Source organism: Apodemus sylvaticus, chromosome 14 (assembly GCF_947179515.1).
Source record: "Apodemus sylvaticus chromosome 14, mApoSyl1.1, whole genome shotgun sequence".
In the NCBI taxonomy this organism is placed as follows: Eukaryota; Metazoa; Chordata; class Mammalia; order Rodentia; family Muridae; genus Apodemus; species Apodemus sylvaticus.
The window spans coordinates 60,835,351-60,859,112 of NC_067485.1; the positions used below are offsets into that span (position 1 = coordinate 60,835,351).

A 23,762-nucleotide genomic window follows, 5' to 3' on the forward strand; every position below is an offset into this window, starting at 1 on the left:
GCTTCTTAGCCATTTGGTATTCCTCAGTTGAGAATTCCTTGTTTAGCTCTGTTCCCCATTTTTAATAGGGTTATTTGGTTCTTAAGTTCTTTGTATATATTGGATATTAGTCCTCTATCAAATGTAGGATAGGTAAAGATCTTTTCCCAGTCTGTAGGTTGCCTGTTTGTCCTATTGACAGTGTCCTTTGCCTTACAGAAGCTTTGCAATTTCTTTAGGTGCTTCTTAGCCATTTGGTATTCCTCAGTTGAGAATTCTTTGTTTAGCTCTGTTCCCCATTTTTAATAGGGTTATTTGGTTCTTAAGTTCTTTGTATATATTGGATATTAGTCCTCTATCAAATGTAGGATAGGTAAAGATCTTTTCCCAGTCTGTAGGTTGCCTGTTTGTCCTATTGACAGTGTCCTTTGCCTTACAGAAGCTTTGCAATTTTATGAGGCTCCATTTGTTAATTCTTGATCTTAGAGCAAAAGCCATTGGTGTTCTGTGCAGGAAATTTTTCCCTGTGCCCATGTGCTATTTCCCACTTTCTTTTCTATTAACTTCAGTGTATCTGGTTTTGTGTGGAGGCCCTTGATCCACTTGGATTTGAGCTTTGTTATAAGGAGATAAGAATGGATTGATTTGCATTCTTCTACATTCTAGTTGCATTCTAATACAACTGCTAACCGCCAGTTGAACTAGCACCATTTGTTGAAAAGGCTATCTTTTTTTCCACTGGATGGTTTCAGCTCCTTTGTCATAGATCAAGTGATCATAGGTGTGTGAGTTCATTTCTCAGTCTTCAATTCTATTCTATTGATTTACCTGTCTGCCACTATACCAATCCCGTGCAGTTTTTATCAGGATTGCTTGGTAGTACAGCTTGAGGTCAGGGATGGTGATTCCGCCAGAAGTTCTTTTATTGTTGAGAGTAGTTTTCAATATCCTGGCTTCTCTGTTATTCTAGATGAATTTGAGAATTGCTCTTTCTAACTCTGTGAAGAATTGAGTTGGAATTTTGATGGGGATTGCATTGAATCTGTAGCCATCTTTCCGCAAGATGGCTATTTTCACTATATTAATCCTACCAATCCGTGAGCATGGGAGATCTTTTCATCTTCTGAGATCTTCGATTTCTTTCTTCAAAGACTTGAAGTTCTTGTCATACAGATCTTTCACTTGCTTAGTTAGAGTCACACCAAAGTATTTTATATTGTTTGTCACTATTGTGAAGGGTGTTGGTTCCCTAATTTCTTTCTCAACCTGTTTATCCTTTGAGTATAGGAAGGCCACGGATTTGTTTGAGTAAATTTTATAACCAGCCACTAGGCTGAAATTGTTTATCAGGTTCAGGAATTCTTTTTGAATTTTTGGGGTCACTTAAATATGTGATCATATCTGTAGAGGCCAGCTCACACATCTTAATCGTGAGTTCTCTGGAAGGAAAGATGGGTAAGGAACAGGCTGCAAGAGAAATTACATGGAGAGACACAAAACACATGGCTTTAGGTTCAAGTCTCCATCTTTAATCAATATGCCTCTCCCCAGAAACAAAGGCAGACCAAGCCCCTCCCCTGAAGGCTGGAAACCGGTTCTTCTTGTTCTTCAGGAGGTGGGTGGACAGGTTGCTGGCTGCTATTCTTGAGAGCAGTGGGCAGGGGGAGGTCACACATATCATCTGCAAATAGTGATATTTTGACTTCTTCCTTTCCAATTTGTATCCCTTTGACCTCCTTTTGTTGTCAAAAGAACAACAAAATTGAGCCAATTCCTCTGGCTAGGACGTGAGTACTATATTGAATAGATAGGGAGAGAGTGGGCAGCCTTGTCTAGTCCCTGATTTTAGTGGGATTGCTTCAAGTTTTTCTCCATTTAGTTTGATGTTAGTTACTGGATTGCTGTATATTGCTTTTACTATGTTTAGGTGTGGGCCTTGAATTCCTTTTCAATTTTCCTTGGAAAATCTTTCCAGGACTTTTAGCATGAAAGGGTGTTGGATTTTGTTAAATGCTTTTTCAGCATCTAATGAAATAGTCATTTTTTTTTGCTTTGAGTTTGTTTATATAGTGGATTACATTGATAGATTTCCTTATATTGAACCATTCCTGCATCCATGGGATAACACCTATTTGATCATGATGAATGATCATTTTGATGTGGTTTTTTTTTTTTTTTTTTTTTTTTTTCTCCAAAGACAGGGTTTCTCTGTGTAGCCCTGGCTGACCTGGAACTCACTTTGTAGACCAGGCTGGCCTCGAACTCAGAAATCCACCTGCCCCTGCCTCCCAAGTGCTGGGATTACAGGTGTGTGCTACCACCGCCCGGCCATTTTGATGTGTTCTTGGATTCGGTTTTCAAGAATTTTATTGAGTATTTTTGCATCAGTATTTATAAAGTAAATTGATCTGAAGTTCTCTTTCTTTGTTGGGTCTTTGTGTGGTTCAGGTATCAGAGTAATTGTGGCTTCATAGAACGAATTGGGTAATGTTCCTTATGTTTCTATTTTGTGGGATAATTTGAATAGTATTGGTATTAAGTCTTCTTTGAAGGTCTGATAGAACTCTGTACTAAACCTGGGCTTTTTTTGGTTGGGAGACTATTAATGACAGCTTCTATTTCTTTAGGGGTTATGGGATTGTTTAGATCATTTATCTGATCCTGCTGTAACTTTGGTAACTGGTATCTGTCTAGAAAATTGTCCATTTCATCTAGATTTTCCACTTTTTTTGTGTACAGACTTTTGTAGCAGGATCTGATGATTTTTTGGATTTCCTCAGTATCTGTTGTTATATATCCTTTTTCATTTCAGATTTTGCTGATTTGGATACTGCCTCTGTACCCTCTGGTTAGTTTGGCTAAGGGTTTATCTATTTTGTTGGTTTTTTCAAAGAACCAGCTCCTGGTTTTGTTGATCTTTTGTATTGTTCTTTTTGTTTCAACTTGGCTGATTTCAGTCCTGAGTTTGATGATTTCCTGCCATCTACTCTTCTTGGGTGTATTTGCTTCTTTTTGTTCTAGAGCCTTCAATTCTGCTATTAAGCTGCTAGTGTATGCTCTCTCCAGTTTCTTTTTGGAGGCACTCAGACCTACGAGGTTTCCTCTTACCACTGCTTTCATTGTGTCCCATAAATGTGGGTATGCCGTGGCTTCATTTTCATTAAATTATAAAAGATCTTTAATTTCTTTATTTCTTTCTTGACCATGTTATTGTTGTGTAGAGTCCTGTTCCATGTGTATCAGGGCTTTTTGTTGTTTAGTTGGTATTGAAAACCAGCCTTGGTCCATGGTAATATGATAGGATGCATGGGATTATTTCGGTCTTCTTGTTTCTGTTGAGGCCTGTTTTGTGAATGATTATATGGTTAGTTTTGGAGAAGGTACCACGAGGTGCTGAGAAGAAGGTATATTCTTTTGTTTTAGGATAAAATGTTCCATAAATGTCTGTTAAATCCATTTGGTTCATAACTTCTGTTAGTTTCACTGTATCTCTGTTTAGTTTCTGTTCCCATGATCTGTCCATTGCTAGAGTGGGGTGTTGAAGTCTCCCACTATTATTGTGTAGGGTGCAATGTGTGCTTTGAGCTTTAATAAAGTTTCTTTTATGAATGTGGGTGCCCTTGGAGTTTGAGCATTGATGTTCAGAATTGAGAATTCTTTGTAGATTTTTTTTGATGAGTATGAAGTGTCCTTCCTTATCTTTTTTGAGATGTTTATGTTGAAAGTCGATTTTGCTGGGTGGTGGTGGCGCACGCCTGTAATCCTAGCACTCTGGGAGGCAGAGGCAGGCGGATTTCTGAGTTCGAGGCCAGCCTGATCTACAGAGTGAGTTCCAGAACATCCAGGGCTATACAGAGAAAAAAACTAACAAACAAAAAAACAAAAAAACCAACCAACCAAATCCAAAATAAGAAAAAAGATAAAAAGAAAGTCATTTTTATTTGATATTCGATTTTATTCGATATATTCTACCTTGTTTCTTGGGACCATATGCTTGGAAAATTGTTTTTCAGCCTTTTACTTTGAGGGAGTGTCTGTCTTTGTCACTGAGGTGGGTTTCTTATATGCAGCAAAATGTTTGGTCATGTTTATTTATCCAGTCTGATAGTCTATGTCTTTTTATTGGGGAATTGAGTTTATTGATGTTAAGAGATATTAAGGAAAAGTGATTGTTACTTCCTGTTATGTTTGTTGTTAGAGGTGTTTATGTTTATGTGGGTATCTTCTTTTTGGTTTGTTAAAAAAAGATTATTTTCTTGCTTTTTCTAGGGTATAGTTTCCCTCCATGTATTGGAGTTTTCCTTTTATTATCCTTTGAAGGGCTGGATTTGTGGAAAGATATTGTGTAAATTTGTTTTTGTCATGGACTATCTTGGTTTCTCCATCTATGGTAATTGAGAGTTTTGCTGGGTATAGTAGTCTGGGCTGGCATTTGTGTTCTCTTAGGGTCTGTATGACATCTGCTCAAGATGTTCTGGCTTTTACAGTATCTGGCGAGAAGTCTGGTGTAATTCTGATAGGTCTGCCTTTATAGGTTACTTAACCCTTTCTCCTTACTGCTTTTAATATTCTTTCTTAGTTTTGTGTATTTGGTATTTTGACTATATATAACAGGAGGAATTTCTTTTCTTGTTCAGTCTGTTTGGAGTTCTGTAGGATTCTTATATGTTGATGGGCATCTCTTCCTTTAGGTTAGGGAAGTTTTCTTCTATAATTTTGTTGAAGATATTTACTGGCCCAACTGAAGTTGGGAATCTTCACTCTCTTCTATACCTATTATCATTAGGTTTGGTCTTTTCATTATGTCCTGGATTTCTTGGATGTTTTGGTTAGGAGCTTTTTGCATTTTGCATTGTCTTTAACTGTTATATCAATGTTTTCTATGATATCTTCTACACCTGAGATTCTGTCTTCTATCTCTTGTGTTCTGTTGGTGATGCTTGCATCTATGACTCCTGATCTTGTTCCTAGGTTTTCTATCCCCAGAGTTGTTTCACTTTGTGATTTCTTTATTGTTTTTAATTCCATTTTTAGATCCTGGATGGTTTTATTCAATCCTGTCACCTGTTTGGTTGTGCTTTCCTGATAGCCTTTAAGGGATTTTTGTGTTTCCTCTTTAAGGGCTTCTACCTGTTTACCTGTGTTCTCCTGTATTTCTTTTAGGGAGTTATTTATGTCCTTCTTGAAGTCCTCTATCAGCATCATGAGATGTGATTTTAAACCCTAATCTTGCTTTTCTGGTGTGTTGGGATATCCAGGACTTACTGTGGTGGGAGAACTGGGTTCTAATGTTGCCAAGTAGCCTTGGTTTCTGTTGGTAAAGTTTTTTTTGCTTGCCTTTTGCCATCTGGTTATCTCTGGTGTTTGTTGGTCTTGCTGTCTGACTGGAGCTTGTCCCTTCTGTGGGCCTGTAAGCCTGTGTCAGCACTCCTGGGAGACCAGCTCTCTCGTGGTGGGACCTGTGCACAGAGGGCTGTTGAAACCAGTTCCCAGGTGCAGATGGACATCAGAAGGATTCTGCCCCAGCTACTCCCCTGTTCCTGTGCCCTGTGGGCTCCTAGCTGGTCCCACTCTGGACAGTTATTGGAGAGAAAGTGGAAAGCTCACCTCCAAGCCCTGAAGTGAGCGCGCTCCTGGGAGACCCGCTCTCTCGTGGCGGGACCTGTGCACAGGGTGCTATGGAGCAGTCCCGGCTCCCAGGGCAGATCAGATGTTACAATTTCTCAGTCATTAGGTTTTTTGCTAAAATACTGATCATTTAAAATGATAGGAGATTGTGACAATTTGTTTTTGACCTACTGAACCAAATAGTCAAGATTCAGTTTTATATAATTATAGTTTATTGGTAAAGGATTTCATGATGTGACATCTAATGCTTTAAAGTGCTTATTAATTTATATTGTCTTATCCTAAAATATTAGAATTTAAATCAATGATGTTTTTACAAAAGTAGGAATTTAGAATCAAGCTATTGCTCACTAATGGGAAGGTAGGTGCCGAGCAGGACTCACTGTCAGGCCTGTTCTAGATGACAGGGTTGAGTTAGTCTGCAAAGTCACATATTTGAGGGTTTTGTAGTATAGGAAATAGGATATGTAAACCAGTTACATGTGCTAGCACATAATACACACCTGTAGTGTTAGCTGTCATGAATTCACACAAATTTGTCTGGCAGATGATGAAGGACTTGGAGATGGTGAAAACTCACAGCACAGAATTTCCTGTTTCTTCAAGTACATCTGCACAAAGCTAATAGGGAAAGTTAGGACTGACACTTATCTGGGAAAGGACTCAAATAGAGTAGAATGTCCTGGTAGTATGCAACTTCTGGCTGCTAGTGACTGGGCTTCATTATCTTCCTACAAAAATCAAAGAGGGGGCGGTGAGGGCTCAGGATGGATGGATGGATATAAGATGACATGGGACACAGAAACTGAGGGACTTGAAAGGTGATTTTTTTGTACAATGTCTGATTATATTCTTTAGTTCATTTGAGTTCTGAAGTCCTGCACTTTGCCCTGCTTGTTGTTATTTACTAATTAGGAGAAATTATTTATTTTTCTTAGTTTCAGAGTTACTGGCATCACTTGAGTAGTGGTGGTGTGAGGCAAATTTTAACACACAGCTGTGTCACTGACTGGCGGTTTGATGCTGTTAAGCCTTTATTTGGCTCTTATTAACAACAGTGGACTCTGAAGTCTTTCAGGTTCCAGTAATTATTTTCCTTCCTTCCAGATGAACCGACCAGTCCTAGCATCGACCACGAGATTGCACATATTCCTGCGTCTGCTGTCATCTCCGCCTCTACCTCCCAGGTCCCCTCCATCGCAGCTGTTCCCCCCAGCCTCACGACCTCCGCTCCTCTGATTCGACGTCAGCTCTCCCACGACCAAGGTGTGTGTAAAGTGAGTCCGCACAGCATGCCTCACGGTGCATGCCAATGGATCTTTTCCCATTGAAAGAATCTGCAAAACCACATGAAAAGTGTGAATGTTGTATTTAATTGCAGAATCTGTTGGCCCTCCCAGCCTGGATGGCCAGCACAACTCAAAGACAGAAAGATCAAAATCGTATGATGAAGGACTGGATGATTATAGAGAAGATGCAAAATTGTAAGTGTCGGATTACTATTTTAGATGTTTTTATGTCTTATAAACCCTGAATGTAAGGTGGTCTTATTTTCTAGCTTTGACATTAGAAATGCAAATCAAATAGTATCAAAGTAACATCCAGTTGGACTTAGATGTAATATTTTTATTTTTATATAGTAATATAATATTTTATATATAAGATGCATCTCCTGCACTAGACTTGTAGCTATTTAGTAGTATTTCAATATAAGAATCACATACATCCAAATGTGCTTATAAATGGATATATTCTAATTCTGTAAACAGATTGGTAGCTTGGTATACTCATGAGTCGGGATATCCTTCCATTCAGATATTCCTGCCACATTGTTTAATATGTCACTGAATAATTACACCGTTATATTCTATATTCTCTAGTTGGCATTTAGATTAGTAGATATTTGGGATTGTGCCCTCATAAATACTACTTCATGACTATTCTTACCTAGAATGTGTATGCTTAGAATGGACATACTAAAAAAATGAATTTTTATTTTAATATGTGTATGGTCAATGGCCCTTCTTTTCTTCAAGACTGTTAAATCATGTCCTTCCTAGCAATGTGGAGAAGCTTCCGATGTACTGACCTGCGAGTTTGTTTAGACCTATGAGGCTGGTAGTTTAGTGCAGGTCATGGGTCTGGTGGCAGCAGCTGCTCAGGCTGCCCATTGCTGCCTTGCTGCCTTTCTGCCGCTGACAGTTCTACGTAAAGACGAGTAACACTTTGCTGTGATAGGTTACAGTGCTTTTCTTAATATTTTTCATTTGGTTTTCTTTAATTTTAATTGCAAAAAAATGTTAAAAATATTTGTATTCAGTTAAATTTGGAAAATATTTTCATGGCTTTATGGATTTGAATCACATTGCAAAATACTTTATTTTAAAATAATAATTCTACGTTTACTTCTGAAATTTATATCTTTTTTGCTTACAACTTTGATTCCCATGTAACGAAGGCATATTAATGAATGCGCTGAGGTGTTGACTGTAGCTTTTAGGATCTTTGCTACTCCACAGCTCCCACGCTGTCATTCCCCACTTACGTATTATCTTTACATATGCTGAATCATATGTAACTTGGATATTCTGTTCAGTGGATTTATTATTGTTAATTTGTATCAGTTTCTAGTGGTTTTATAATGTTTTTACAATGAGGCAATGCTGTTTACTCATCATTATGATGTATTCTTTTGAAAATTTTATTATTTGAGCCTTAAACTGTTATTTTTTTAGTTCTTTTTGTGTGGGTATTTTTATTGACACAATGTCTAATTTACAGGTTAGTATAGGAAATGCTGGCAGCTTTCCGAACAGTGAACCTTTGACCCAGGAACACCTGTCTTTCTTACTTGTCACCTTTGCTGGGTACTCTCTTACATTTCCATCACATTGTCATTTATATTCTAACTAAATTAGTTCTTCTAGGGCTAGTCTCGCACGAGCGGTTCCTGTGAGATACGGCCAGGGCACAGTGTTCCAGCTCAGTAGGAATTTTCCTAATGACACCAGGTTGGAAGTGTGGCCTGTTTGAGCCCTTTGGTCCCCTCACTAAAACATGTCAGTAACTGCTGCACTCTAGGCCCCTCCCTACACTGGCTGTGCACAGCTTCCTTCAAAGATTATAGCACTATGTTTCCTAGTTTAAAAGTATTTAATGTATATACCATGTTTCAGACTATATTAACTCCCCATTGCCTTCTCTCCTTCCCTCTGCCACCTGCCAAACTCCTCTAGCCATTCAGCACCATGTCTGTGTGTGTCCCACTGAGTTTAATTAGGGAAGCCTGTATGAGCATGGGTGGAGTCACTTACCATGGCATGACCAGCTTTCCGTACCCATGAGGAAAATGTCTCCACACTTGCCTGCAGGCAGTGCTCCTCCTCACTTTCTCCCTCTCGGCTGCTGCCTGGTGGCTGGTGCATTTCTGTGTGAATGGGGAGGGTGGCTTTGCTCTCTCTGAGGACAGTGGACTGCAATGTTATTTGAATTATGCAACTAATGGTGTTTTCTGGATGCTTTTGCTGTTCTTTGTTCATGTGGGTTTTTAACCTTTTCTTGAGAGTAGTTAGTATATTTTGCATAGATTCTTTGATAATCCCAATGTCCAGATTATTTCTGGGTCTGGTTTTATGACCTTCCATATCTTGAAACAGGGTTCCTTTTTCTTTTGAGTGTCCTTATTACCACTTTATTTTTATTGAAAACTAGACACTGCAGGTACACAAAGATTGGGGTTAATGTTACGGTATTTATTCCCAGAGGTTGGCATAAATTGTGAGACAAGCTCTCTGCAGGGCTCTAGTCCTTTCTTTCTATCTTGTCTCCTAGTAATTCTCAGAATGAAGTTTGTATATGTCCTTCTAATTGCCTTCTTGTTTGAGATGGTTTTTGAGAGGACAAGGACATATTTAATCGCATAATATGTTTAATAATTTAATAATTTTGAAGAATTATTATTTGAAGAACCTACCTGTCTTCTGATTGACAGCATTTGTTTCTCCCATCTAGAAAGTACTCAAGAGTATAGATTAATAGTGTGCTTATGAGTGGGGTCTCCGGCCGTAACAGGCCTGCAGAGAAATGCTCCCCAGGCAAGAACACAGTCTGGTTCAACATGACTCGGTTGCCAATGTTGGTTCAAAGTTGTGGAGTCTAACTCCGAGTGGTTTAGGTATAATTATTTTAGGCACAGCACAATTTGATGAAAACTTTTCTGGTGATAACTCCGTATTGCATGAACAACAAATCATATATAATTTTTTTTTTTGAGAAACAAAGTAATGTAAATAAAGATTGGACATGACTCCATCAAAACCCTTTGTAAAGTACATTTGACACTTTTCATAAAGATAAGTTCTATAGATTGACTGAGAAAAACAGGTTTATAAGAAGGGTCTGGAGGATGGTCTATTGCCCGAAAGTCTCTGACTACACAGATGGGACAAAGGTCAGTAGTCTGGAAAGCACATCCTCTTCTTCCTTGTGAGCAGAGAACCGGTTCTTCATTCCTTCCCTTGAGGGAACAAGTGCGGCTCACACTCCAGACTCCTCCAGTGTGCACTGCGTGGCCAGCACCCTGCCTGCTCTCTGACTCCACCATCTCCCGAGCCTGCATCCCAGCAGTTCCCCAGTTGGATAGGGCAGTCCCAGCTGTGGGTGAAAAGCCCAATGGTTAGCCTGAGTAGCTTTTCCTTGGACATAAAGGTTTTAAAAGTAGCACACTTAAGCAAAAAAGGCAGAAACAGCTTTAATTTGCCAGGTCAGCTTAGAAAACTGCTGTCATTGAACTGAAAATGTATGTAATTTTAACTTAGCTGTTCTCACGTACATTCAACAATAGAACACCAATCACATGGTAAGGGTGAAATGCCAGCTCGTTAATGAAAACTTAGTTGTGGTCAATACTTACATCAAGAGTTTATATTTATTATACATGTTTATATACTTTTCCAACAGATCCTTTAAGCACGTGTCTAGCCTGAAGGGAATCAAGGTTAGTACTCAATATTTTAAAGATATCTAGTAAATAATAAATGTTTTTAGTAACCTTAGTTTGATTTAGCTCTTCAAAAAATATATTTTTTCTCTTTCAGATACTTTGTTTTTAAATGGTGTAACTTTTTAGTCTGCATCCACTGCATTTGAAAAAATATGAGCTATATTGTTAATTTCAAAACATTTTGATCAAGTATGTAATGCCTATAAGCATTGGGCTGATTTTTCTCTTTACCAACTCAAGGCCCAAATCAACCTGTCTAGTAGTATTTCTGTGTTTTCTCAAAAGCATTAGCTCGTACCTTCCTCCACCTGTGCTTATGGCCACATCTGTCCTGTCTCCTTCACACTTGTATTACACTGAAAAATTCCAAACGACTAGACAGGAATGTCTCTATTTACAACCCTGGGAAGTGACCGTGGCTGCACTGTACCTACAGTTCCTTCCTTTCTTGCCCTTACCATGAAGCCTTTGTAGTAGAACATGACCCTGCCGAGAGCCAGCAAGCAGCAGGCTGTGTGGCACGCCTCGGCGCTTGCGTTCCCAGCACGCAGGTTCCACGGTGGCCAATATCGCTCATTCTCTAGTCCCGCCCTCTTTGCTCATTCTCCATCCATGGTCTACCTGTGTTAAACAGAACCCTTTGGGAATCTACATTTCTCTCTACCACTCCTCTTTGTGCTTTTAATAGTGAATCTTCTTGAAAACCAGATGGCTACTGTGGAGTTTAGCACATGGCAACCTTTCCGGAATAATCACACAATTCCTGTCCTCGTGGTGAATCACCTCTCTACCCTACCTCCACTTCATAATCAGCATCTAAGAGCACCCTGCTCCTCCTCCAGAAGCACAGATCACAAATATGTCACCACGCTTTTGTTTTATTTTGTCTGTATAGAGTGAGCTATCTTTGAACTCAGTCTGCAGCCCTGGCTTGTCTTAGACTGTAAATGAGGCACACATTCATTATTTATACAACTCGAGATCCTCCCATTGCAGCTTCTTGAGTGCTGAGGTCACAGGGGTGTACCACTACACTTGGCTTCTTGTCTTTTTTTGTGTCCCCCAGCCCCGCATCTCCCAATCTCTTTTTCTATCAAAATGTTAATCCATGAGACCAGGGAAGTCATACTATTCTATAGGTGGCTTTTGAAAAACAAATGGAAGCCAATTCACCTTTAAAAAAAAAATAGAAGAGTTTCTAGTATGACTTCTAAACCCAGAACTTTCCACAGAGTTTTACTTAGAACATTGAATATGGCATTTGCCAATACCATTTCCATGTATAAATATTTGTAAAAAGAAAAGCTAACATTTTACTGTTTTCTTGGTCCTTTCTGTAGATCACAGACAGTCAGAAGTCATCAGAAGACTCTGGATCCAGAAAGAATTCTTCCTCTGAGGTCTTCAGTGATGCAGCCAAGGAGGGGTGGCTCCAGTTCCGACCACTTGTCACGGATAAGGGCAAGGTAGTGCAACTTCTCAGCTCATGTGACACCACAAATCCAGGCCCAATGAGCGATGCTCATGCATGTGAGATTCATGACAAAGGAAAATCTGATCAGTGCGGTAGTTTCCTGCATTTTGTCCTGAATGCCACTACATGTGGAGTACACTATCTTACAGTGTGCCAGTGTGAACAGAGAAACGGGGTATGTAGGAAGGAGCTCTGCATCTCTGGTTTTTAAGTCACTGAATAATGGTTCTCATTCTCAGTAGTCTTCTAGAAATATGCAGCCCAGTTCTTTCCAATTTCCTTTTTAATTTTTTGTTCATTTTGTTTTACAAACAGTAAATGATAGAAACAAGTATAATAATATTAACATGTGCTTCAGTAGGTAGAGTCCAGCAAAATAAAGTCATTGTGTAAGAAGACTTCAGAGCTGCTAAAGAATTTAAGTTTGCAAACAGACTTGGATATGGACAGTCCACTTTCCATGCAGAGCTGATGATGTCGGTGACATCATTTCCTGTCAGTACATGTTCTTTCCAGGACTCACCTCCAGGAGTGTTTTATTATGTCCCTGATCTTGATTTTCTTACTTGTATTATGGTGGGGGATTGGGCTTCTGTTTTTGTTTTTGTTGTCAGAGTCACAGCTCATTGTTACAGGCTTTTACTGAGCCGTACTCAAAGCTGGTCCTTAGCACTAGGAAGGAAAGAATATTCCGTGGACTTCTTGTTTTGTTTTGTTGTCTTGTTTTCAGGTTTTTGGTTTTTGCTTGTTTGGTTGGTTTTGGTTTTTCAACACAGGGTTTCTCTGGGTGGCTCTGGGTGTCCTGGAATTCACTTTGTAGATCGAGCTGGCCTTGAACTCCCTGAGATCTACCTGCCTCTGTTTCCTGATTGCTGGGACTAAGGGCGTGCACCACTACCGCCCAACTTGATTTGTGTGTGTGTGTGTGTGTGTGTGTGTGTGTGTGTGTGTGTGTGTGTGTGTATGTAAATCTCTTTACTACTTTTGTATTCATATGATTGTTGTTAAAAACAAAAGAAACAAACAGTACTAACAGCCCCTTTGAACGCAACTTTGTAGCAGATATTTTATTGGGTTTCAGTACTCAGTTTTGTCTTCCCATCTGTCATTGAGATTTTACTATTCTTAGCATCGGTGCAAACACATTTCCTCGTTGGCATATATGTGACATTTAAAAAAAAGTTGTACATTTAAAATTTCTATTTATTGTTTTTTTGTTTTGTTTTGTTTTAAGTTAGACAAGATCTCACTGTGTTGCCTGGGACTTGCTAAGTAGACCAGGCTACCTCATACTCAGAAGCTCTGCTTCCTCTGTACTGGGATTAAAGACATCAGGCCCAGCTACATTTTCAAATTTATGGTGTGTGTATCAAGTGATTGTTCCTATGGCCTGGCCAGGATATGGAGGTCAGAAGACAGCATGTGAGAGTCGGTTCTCTTGTACTGTGTGGGTCTCTAGGATCAACGCAAATCAGGCTTGGCAGTATAAACCTTTACTGATGTCTTTTTATCCTTCCTCTTTTCCTGTGATTTCAAGTAAATGAGACATCTGCTATACTAGGTACACAAGTATTCATGTGAAAGGCATTACTTAGTGATCCTGTCACAGTTCTAGTCTTGTATTGCATATTGACGAACATGGACCAATTACTGTTTTCCAGAGAGTTGGTGGCAGTATTCGGCCGTGGAAACAGATGTATGTTGTCCTTCGGGGCCATTCACTTTACTTATACAAAGACAGAAGAGAGCAGACAACACCATCAGAGGAAGAGCAGCCCATCAGTGTCAACGCTTGCCTGATAGACATCTCCTACAGTGAGACCAAGAGGAGGAATGTGTTCCGCCTCACCACGCCTGACTGTGAATGCTTGTTCCAAGCTGAAGACAGAGACGACATGTTAGCGTGGATCAAGACTATTCAGGAGAGCAGCAACCTAAATGAAGAGGTTTGTTTTTCTAAGGATGTGGGTGAAACTTGATACTCTTACAGTATGTTCCCTCGCTGACTGAAAGAATTGGATAGATTATAACAAATAAGATACTGTATCTTAGTTATTAAAAAGGAAAACTCAAGTATTCCTGCATTATTTTTACTTACTGGAAAATATTATTACTAAACAAGAAAAGAGGGTATTCATATTCTCATATTTTCAGACACAACAAACCACAGAGAGGAGCCCCATGTTATCTTTCTGATCATTGATATTGTCCCTGGCATCTGGGAAGAGGGTCAGGACACTTGTGGATATCCAAACCTGTGGGTGCTTAAGCTTCTTACATACAGCACAGAACCTGCAGGAACCTTTTTGACCAAATTATAAGCCTCTTTGATACTGAGATTAGTATTGTGGTGGGCTAGACTACAGTTCAAACATTGACAAGGCACTATGTTTTATTTTTTTTTCATGGAATTGTACAAGAAAAATACAAAATACCCTGGTGTAGTTATGCATTTCTTAGGAAGCATGTACTATTAAAATCCATGTTGAAAGCCTTTAAAGAAATGAATAATGCTCTGTATTCTTGAGAGTCTCTGGCTCACACCGTCAGGGAGGTGCTTTTGCAGCAGGGATTATAGTAGTCAGGATAGTGCTTACACCGTGAAGACACTTAGCTTCCTCTTTGGTGCTACTCAGTCAGTGTGTCAGCTGAGGGGTGCGTGAAGAAGCCGAAGTTAGAGTCCACTTAAAAACTTACTTGGGTTTTTAATTAGCCTACAAAGTAATAGGCTCCGTTCTCCTAGACTCGCCATTGATTCTCCTCCCTCACCCTCGTTCCTCAGGCCCCTCATCCTCAGGCCGCCTGCCTTCCTCATATGGGTCTGTGGGACCTTATTTTTTCCTCCCTTTCTTTTCCCATACTCACAGTCCTTTTCCTAACTCCATGACCTGTGCCCACATACAGACATGCACACATACAAAAATTAAAATCTAGGGAGTGCTTATGAAAGAAAGCTTGGACAAAGTAATAGTAAAAAGTATAGAAGGGATTTACTCAATGTGGTGACACTGGGAAGAGTGGGCTCCCCAGGCCAGTCTGTGGGAATCCTGCCTGAGGATTTAATTTAAATAGAGGACAGAAAGGCATGCATAACTAAGCAGTTCTAGTCAGGGGGTGGTCCTGCCCATCATCATTGTGGCTCAGGATTGATAGCTTACAAAACTGAGTGAAATCTCTTTGTAGGAGACAGCCCCTCTAATTGACACCGTTCATGATGATAGCAAGCCTTCTTTCCTTCTTTCAGCATGAGATTCCGGGGAAAATTCCAACTTCATGAGAACCACTGTTTCAATAATAGAATAGCCAAAAAGAGCATAATCTCTTTAAGTATTTTCATTCCTGCCTGTGTATTTCATTACACTCAAAATAAGACATATTTTTTAAAAAAATGTTTGCAGACACATAGCAGTATGTAATTGTAATTGCTCCAAATAGAACTGAGTTCACCTCGGGGCACAGGACAGGGCCGGGTCGTGACAAACTGCCTTGATCCTCCTGACTCTTACTTCTTGTTCCTTATTCAAGTTTACCTTCTGCAGATTCTCTGACTCAGTGCTATTGTTATTGAGTGCTGATCATTTTTTCTAATATTAGAGAAGTTAGCTTTGTGCTCCCAATCACGCCTTTTACATAGCATATCAATTTAGGAGGTACTGAATCCCTGAGGCTTAAGAATTATCCCAGGTGCTCCATAAATAAATAAAGGAAATACACGCAAACTCACTTGGAGGGGAAGTAGGCAGTTGGACCATCTGCACTGAGAACAAGTCATAGCTTTTGTATTTAACAAGTTGGTTCAGTAGCAAGCCTCAAACCCACGGTTACCCGTGCCTCTAATAGTCTAATAACCCCTTCCCATTGTCACCTTCTGCTCCTTCTGTAGGACACTGGAGTTACCAACAGAGATCTAATTAGTCGACGAATCAAAGAGTATAACAATCTGCTGAGGTGAGAATCCCACCATGCCTATGGTTAATGTAGATGTCACATGTACAGTGCTTTAGAAAGGTTTCTTTCTTTCAGCAGTAAAACAGAACAGTTGCCAAAAACACCTCGCCAGAGTCTTAGCATCAGGCAAACTTTGCTTGGTGCCAAATCAGAGCCAAAGACTCAAAGCCCACATTCTCCAAAGGAGGAATCTGAGAGGAAGCTTCTCAGTAAAGGTAACAGCAACAAGGGGTTAAGCTGGAATCATGGGGGTGTGTTTTTGCTTCTTTTGTTTGTTTGTTTTTAGGGGGGAGGGGTTGTTGGTTTTTTGGGAAACAGGGTTTCTCTGTATAGCCTTGGCCGTCCTGAAACTCAATCTGTAGACTAGGCTGTCCTCGAACTTAGAACTCTTCCTGCCTCTGCCTCCCAAGTGCTGGGATTACAGGTGTGTGCCCCCACTGCCTGGCTGTGTTGCTTTATTATGCTATTCACCAGCAGTCACAGCTACACGGGACAAGCTCAGTGGACATTTTCCTTTAAGGTGGAGGCATCTGTTTCTTTAGTCAAGAGGAAGGATAGGAGAACACACAGTCACATGAAGGCGTCTTTACAGATGCGAATGGCCTCTTACAAAGAGGACACATTGCTTCTGCCTTTTGTCTGAAAGGGAAGAAATATAACTGTATCTGACAAGTTATATGGACAGATCGGAGGCATGACAGTAGGAAGAGAATCATTGTGAATATAGACTGTTTTATAATATAAGACTGCAGTTAATTAGGCATTGATGAATTAGACTTAAATAGTCTTGTTTCCAGTTTTTGTAATGTCATCTTATTTCAATAAGAATCAAAAGATGATACCAGTCCCCCCAAAGACAGAGGTACTTGGAGAAGAGGCATTCCAAGCATCGTGAGGAAGACATTTGAGAAAAAGCCGGCTGCCACAGGGACCTTCGGAGTTAGGCTGGATGACTGCCCACCTGCCCACACCAACCGGGTAGGAGAGCCCAACCATCTGTCTGACTTGTACACCAGTGTCTGTGGTAGTGGGACCTGAGTGCACTGTCCTCCCTTAGGATGACTGCTCTGTTGGCTGAATAATTTTATCTTTAAGCTTTTTATCTAATATATTAACTCTGAACTAGAGTAGTGATTTAATTGGAAATGGTCAATAGAAATTTATTTTCAAACTGTGGTACTATGTTAAATAAAATGCTGGTTTCTTGTTTTGCAGTACATTCCATTAATCGTTGACATATGTTGCAAATTAGTTGAAGAAAGGGGTCTTGAATATACAGGTATTTACCGGGTTCCTGGCAACAACGCAGCCATTTCAAGCATGCAGGAAGAACTCAACAAGGGGATGGCAGACATTGACATACAAGATGATGTAGGTTCATTTCTGTTGGACTAACTGATTTGTTTTTTCTTTCATAACATTGACCATACTGTATTTCTGTTTTACATATCCAGAAATGGCGAGATTTAAATGTGATAAGCAGTTTACTAAAATCCTTCTTCAGAAAGCTCCCTGAGCCGCTCTTTACAAATGGTGAGTTAGCTCCACAACTCACGCCAGAGGAAAAGGCTCAGCCTGTGCTGGAAACCATAATCAATCCAGAAAAGTGAGGGGGAAGGAAATGCCATTGATCTTGGGTCTAAAGTAAATGAAAAGCATAATTAAGAACTGGTTTGGTCATATAGTCTGATCATAAATGTTGGTGAAAATTCTTTGCTGAATTGGTGTGCTTCCCACAGTGAAAATAAGCTCTATATTGGCCTGCGTTTGTTGTTAAGCTAAAAATGTTGTTATTGTTTCAGTCAATTCCTCTGGACATGAAGTGCAGTGAGAGGACCCTATGCTAGCTGTTAGGTAGGGATAAGGGACAGGCTGACCGAATGCCAGACCATAGCTTCAGAGGTGTCCTACAGAGAAAACTCTCTCTGATGGCTGGGAAAGCTTGGAGATCATTGAGAACCATCTCCAGCTTGTACATTTAAGAGATCTGTATTTAGAGATGCATGAAAGTCTTGTACATATTAAATCATGGTTCCTTGAACAAAGTGAGACTGCACTTCACCCAAGCAGCTAACCTCGTTCTCTTCTTCCTATGGCTGCCAGACAAATATGCTGATTTCATTGAGGCCAATCGTAAGGAGGACCCCCTAGATCGGCTGAGAACGTTAAAGAGACTAGTAGGTATTACTTTTACTTGGGGAGGTGCAGCTCAAATGCAGCATTTAAATCCATCCTGAAAATAATATGTTCCAGATTCATGATCTTCCGGAGCATCATTTTGAGACACTGAAGTTTCTCTCGGCTCATCTGAAGACAGTGGCAGAAAATTCAGAAAAAAATAAGGTAGGTCAGGTTCAGCGCTGAGCGACCTGTCTAGCCTCGGTCTGAGGGTTGGCCTCAGTGCTCTGGGTTTTATTTCACAGAAGCCTGAGTGCCGGAGACTGGGCTGGCTAGGTCTTTCTGAAGGTAACCCCACAGCCGAGGCTCCACACACAGCAGCTCCACACACAGTGTGAGGGGAATTCCATTTAGAAATGTTTCATTTTACATTCAGCCAGCAAGAAAAATGGAAGTCCAAATTTTATTTTTGTTTTCAGCTTTATGTCACTAGCTTGAGTAGGTGGCATGTATGTGTGATAAACCAGCCAAACGGTACCAGACGATATACACTGAGAGGTTTTCTTTAGTTCCTATTAGACGGGTATGATACTTCCCTTCTTTTAATAACCCATTATCATACTACACAAAATGAACTGTTCTAAGGAGTATCAAATATTCAGTTCGTGGTCAGGCTTTCTTGACTTTTTTAAAAAAGGTTTTTACAGTACGGTTATTTCTTTAAATATCTGGGTAAGATCTAGACTTTGTATTTTACTGGTTCATTTTAGTCTTAATTTCCCATCCTTTTGCTTACTCGGTGAATGATTGTCAGCTGAGTCCATCCTATCAAGAGGTTAAATGATTCTCCTTCTAACTCAGGACATTCATTAAAGTTCTCTGATGATCATATTGTATTTTGGAGGGGAAACATTAAAGGGAAAGCTAAGGAGGATGGCTAACACTCCTAAGATGGCTTCCTGCCTGCAGGAGGCAGAGCGCAGTGGTCCAGCTCTGCATCAGCGCCAACCTGTGTGCGAAGGTGGAGAAGACTCCGCATTGCCTAGGCCCTGTCCAGGTGCTCATTGGTCAGTTGAGAGAGCTGTGAAAGGTTGAGGGGGGACGGGGGACAGGGGTGGGGCACCAAACCCAAAGACGCCAGTCTACTGAGCTGTCTCTAAGGTTTCCCAATGTGATTCTAGCTGGAATGTTTTCTAGCTGGTTATCCCTGAAGGACGGCATGTGCTTCTTCAGTGTTGCTGGACGCTAGTGTTGGCTTGTTTTAAGGCAGGCTCTGTATGATGGAGCTGCCCTGGAACTTGCTCTGTAGACCAGGCTGGCCTCAAACCCAGAGATCTCGTCTACCTCCTAAGTGCTGGAATTAAAGCATTAGCCACCATACCTGGCTCAGTTTTTTTCTTTTAGAAATCTGTCCTAAAATTTTACTTATTTAGGGATTTTTTTTTTTTTTTTTTTTGAGAAAGGATCTCAGGTAGCTCAAGATGGTGTTGACCTCACCTTTCTGGGGCCTGTGTGTCCTTAAAGGAATTATCCCCTTGCCTCCTCCTAGCAAGTACTAGAACCACAGGCATAGGGGTTTGCTAGATTAATACTCAGACTTGAAGACAATGTGGTACTTTATTTCCTTAACTCTTTTCTTTCTTTTCCCATTAACTTATTTATTCATTTTCGACCCTGATTGTAGCCCCCTTCTCTTCTGAGTCCCTGCCTCACACTGCCGTTTCCCCCACCCCTTCCTTCAGCTTACCCTGGTGCCTCAGGTTACTGCAACACTAGGCACCTCCTCTCCCACTGAGGCCACACAAGGCAGGCCAGTTAGGGGAACAGGATCCACAGGCAGGCAAGAGTCCGGGTAAGCTCCCGCTCTACTCCGGTTGTTGGGGACCCGTGTGCAACACTAGGCACCTCCTCTCCCACTGAGGCCACACAAGGCAGGCCAGTTAGGGGAACAGGATCCACAGGCAGGCAAGAGTCCGGGTAAGCTCCTGCTCTACTCCGGTTGTTGGGGACCCGTGTGAAGACTGTGCTGCATGTCTGCCCCACATGTAGGGGGACAGGAGTGTCCAAGGTCCTGCCCTTGTGTACTCTTTGGTTGGTCCTTGACTTTTTTTAACCCAATGTTTTGGAACTTAAATGCACAATTCAAACAATTACCAGAAACAAAAAACTAGGCCAAATATCATCTTTTATATGTTGGAGCTAGCTAAAATTTACTCACACAAAACAAACATTTCTATACATAAATATTAGTGTATATCATTAGTCTAAAGACTTAAATGAAGCCATAAGCAAGCGTCTGCTGAACACCTGACAGTATTTGATGTGGTGGACTTTGGCCACGTGTACCAACACAGGGTTAGAAGAATGTGATGGTGTATTTCAGAACAGGACACAAATTTGGTGCCCAAATCCTTCCGGTGCATTTTTACTTTAATAAGTCATTATCCTAAGAAAACCCCAATTTTAGTGAGAATTTATTTTTCTTCACTGAGTATGATATGGTATTACTTATAACACAGGTTAAATGATACGTGTCAGCTGTTTCAATAGAGGAGAAAGGCTGCAAGCTTTCATCTGGTGACTATATACACAGCCCTGTGCCTCACAGTCTAGTACTATGGGGGCCAAATGATAGAGTTTGTTTTAAGTATGACTTTTTTTTAGTTTTGTGGTGAATTTTCTTTTATATATAAATATCCCGATGGCTTCTTAAGATTGGTTAAAGTTTGGGTCCTTAAGATTGATTGAGGTTATTTCACACTTTATCAAAACTTAGGCTCAAAGTAACATGAAAGAAAACAGGATCCATGCCCATGACTGTCATAATTGGGCCAGAAATTCAGTGTGTCAATGAGGATACAAACTGATCAGAGGCTGTCATGCCAAGAGTGAAGCAAGGCTAAGCCCAGAACATCAGGAGATGTGGAGGAGGTGAAAGCGAATCAAAAGTTATCTTCATACTTACTTTCCTTGATAATGATTTTGACATATGACACAGAGAAGAATCCGGAACCTTGCATGTGTTTCTAAATCCTTTGTCCATTCTTTCCAGTTCCCAAGGGACAGAGTTCCTTTTCTTAAATTTCACATTTCCTTTTGTTGCCACCTAAGCCTTCTTTGTTAATTAAGAATCGTTGATTGATGTGGTTCAAAACTAATCAAAGACTTCTTGGAAAAACAAGAACAGCAATTAGGCATTGCCTATTATCACTTGAGGATTTGCTCACAAGAATATGACCTACGAAGAATCTACTTCTCATCCAGTTGTATTTTTTCATCACAAATAAAAACTTTGTATTTGTATTAGAATAAGGTGATAGCGTATTTCAGAACAGGACACAAATAAATTTTCCATAAATAAATTTCAGGAACAAAATGTTAGCGCACCCGTGGAGATTTAGTCCAACTTTCCACTTTGATCCTTTCTTTCAGATGGAACCCAGAAACCTAGCGATTGTTTTTGGTCCAACTCTAGTGAGAACATCGGAAGACAACATGACCCACATGGTGACACACATGCCTGACCAGTACAAGATAGTAGAGACTCTCATCCAGCACGTAAGTTCACCTGGTCTCCTCCTGCAAGTTCACTGTCGTCACAGCTGACAACCGGTAGGACAGAAGTCACCTCCACTGCTTTTTCCAATAAGACATTTCCCTTATTTCTGTGCCTTTTCCTAAGATAGAACTACACTTTGGGGGGGTTATTTCATTATTCTCACCTTTTTTATTTTAAATTTTAGCATGACTGGTTTTTCACAGAAGAGGGTGCTGAAGAGCCTCTCGTAAGTATTGTCCGCGCGTGCTCCGCCGCTTTCATGTGGGACACGGGCTCCTTCTTGATGCCACGGCCATCTTGGTCTTCTGCTTTGTGCGCTGTTCTCAGCTTTGCACCCCGTGCAGGCAGGCATCTAGCTCCTGATGAGAATATAGCTGTGGCGCCTACTTCACCATCAGTGGCATCTAACCAACGCAGCACCACTGAGCTCGAGCCCCATATAATACTGTGTCTTTTACTAACTGTTGTTTAAATGTTAAAGAACGTTGCCTGTGAAGAGATGACGAAGAGCTCTCTGTTTGTTAATCATAGACAGCAGTGCAGGAGGAGAACACAGTAGACTCCCAGCCAGTACCAAACATAGATCACTTACTCACCAACATTGGAAGGACAGGCGTGCTCCCTGGAGATGTATCAGGTAACTCTTGTCTGGGCGGTACTGACCTCTAGGTTTCTTGACCTTCCTGTAAAGTGAAACAGCGAGCAGCCATAAGTACCACTCCATCTGGGTTGTTTCCTCTTCCTTCTTCCTTTTCCTTCCCACTAATAAAAACTGCGATCCGCCTTTTCTGATGATCTCACTCACCTTCCAGCGACTGTGACACACTGACAGTGCATGGAGTTGTGACGTGTGTCAGAATGGGAAGCTGAGAGCGATGAGCATGCAAACCACTGTTTTGTTTTGTTTTGTTTTAACTCACGGTTTCCATGTAATAGTCATCACAAGGTAAAACAGATACATGCTGCTGAATGTGTGGTTGCTGTGACGGCAGAAAGAATGGTTAGACTGGGTGCCTAGTTCTGTTTGGGACCAGTTCTGTGAGGGCAGCAAGCTACGTATGGTCAGTCCTCTCATGTCACTAGAGATGTCACAGTCCAAGTCATCCTACTTGACCTTGATTTTCTTTTCTCTCCTACTGCCACCCTAACGCTTGGTTAAGTATTAGTATTTAATAGGCTCTGGATGAAAGCGTCTCCTGCCAAACTGTTGCACTAATCTGGCATGCTATTTCACGCCATGTTCTCCCTTTGTCTCTAGTTCTTGTTTTAGCTCTAAAGGGTTTTTTCAGCACTTACTGACACAGGCAAATCTATACTGATGTTGCACAGGCGAAGTGGGAGGAGTCTATCACACGGTAATGTCACTAGTGGATTCTGTGATGTCCCTGATGGACAGCTGGAGCTGTAGGAAGAAGGAGGACTGCTGTCCACACTGTAGCTGCCTTGTCTGCAGAAACCCCCGGTTCTTGTAAATGCCAACCTAGTTGATCTGTGGTGTAAACGTCTCTCTTAAGAATATTGTAAACAGATCACTACTACTCTCTTAAAAGTTTTTCTGCTGTCTCTTGTTATTTCTGAAGCAGACCCTGAGGAGAAATAGCATGGTATGGTCAACTGGTTCTTAAAGTCATAAAGCATTTAGCCATGTGTTAAAAGGGGCGTGGCACGGGGCCCAGCTCATTAATTTTGAAAATTATTTTCCCAAAATTTCAAACATAAAATTCTAAAATTTATATTTTTTTTCATAGCGGTGGCCCCTTCCTACCCTCTTTGTACTTGTATAATCTGAGTTTTTGCCAGACAGCAAAATTATGGTCTCCATTTCTCCATTTCCATAATAGCATTTGTTAACACTTACAAACCTGGTAGCAATTTAACCAAACTAACCAAAAGGATCCCTGACTGCACAGATGTGAAGCCGGGGCTGAGAACAAACACTTAGAATCCTCTAAAGAAACTAAAAGGGACCTGGAATCAGGGTCGTCCTAATGCCTTTGTCGCATCCATTCGCATCTGGGGCATGTTCGTACAAATTCCAATCTGACAGTCTGACA

At 40.7% G+C, this 23,762-nt stretch overlaps 1 protein-coding gene across 8 annotated transcripts in view; it reads left to right on the plus strand.

The window, feature by feature from the left end:
* Positions 1 to 23,762, plus strand: part of Arhgap21 (Rho GTPase activating protein 21) — a 123,513-nt gene that overhangs the window by 94,006 nt on the left and 5,745 nt on the right. For 5 of the 8 annotated variants that reach the window (XM_052156272.1, XM_052156271.1, XM_052156268.1 and 2 more), the window contains 15 exons: positions 6,715 to 6,873; positions 6,989 to 7,091; positions 10,567 to 10,603; positions 11,950 to 12,075; positions 13,745 to 14,029; positions 15,967 to 16,031; positions 16,107 to 16,246; positions 16,858 to 17,009; positions 17,247 to 17,402; positions 17,486 to 17,564; positions 18,135 to 18,208; positions 18,285 to 18,374; positions 21,582 to 21,707; positions 21,893 to 21,934; positions 22,240 to 22,345. In XM_052156272.1, the coding sequence (XP_052012232.1) occupies positions 6,715 to 6,873; positions 6,989 to 7,091; positions 10,567 to 10,603; positions 11,950 to 12,075; positions 13,745 to 14,029; positions 15,967 to 16,031; positions 16,107 to 16,246; positions 16,858 to 17,009; positions 17,247 to 17,402; positions 17,486 to 17,564; positions 18,135 to 18,208; positions 18,285 to 18,374; positions 21,582 to 21,707; positions 21,893 to 21,934; positions 22,240 to 22,345 (1,740 nt within the window). The remainder of the gene's footprint in view (positions 1 to 6,714; positions 6,874 to 6,988; positions 7,092 to 10,566; positions 10,604 to 11,949; positions 12,076 to 13,744; positions 14,030 to 15,966; positions 16,032 to 16,106; positions 16,247 to 16,857; positions 17,010 to 17,246; positions 17,403 to 17,485; positions 17,565 to 18,134; positions 18,209 to 18,284; positions 18,375 to 21,581; positions 21,708 to 21,892; positions 21,935 to 22,239; positions 22,346 to 23,762) is intronic. The other 3 variants (XM_052156274.1, XM_052156270.1, XM_052156275.1) reach the window with 2 other exon arrangements.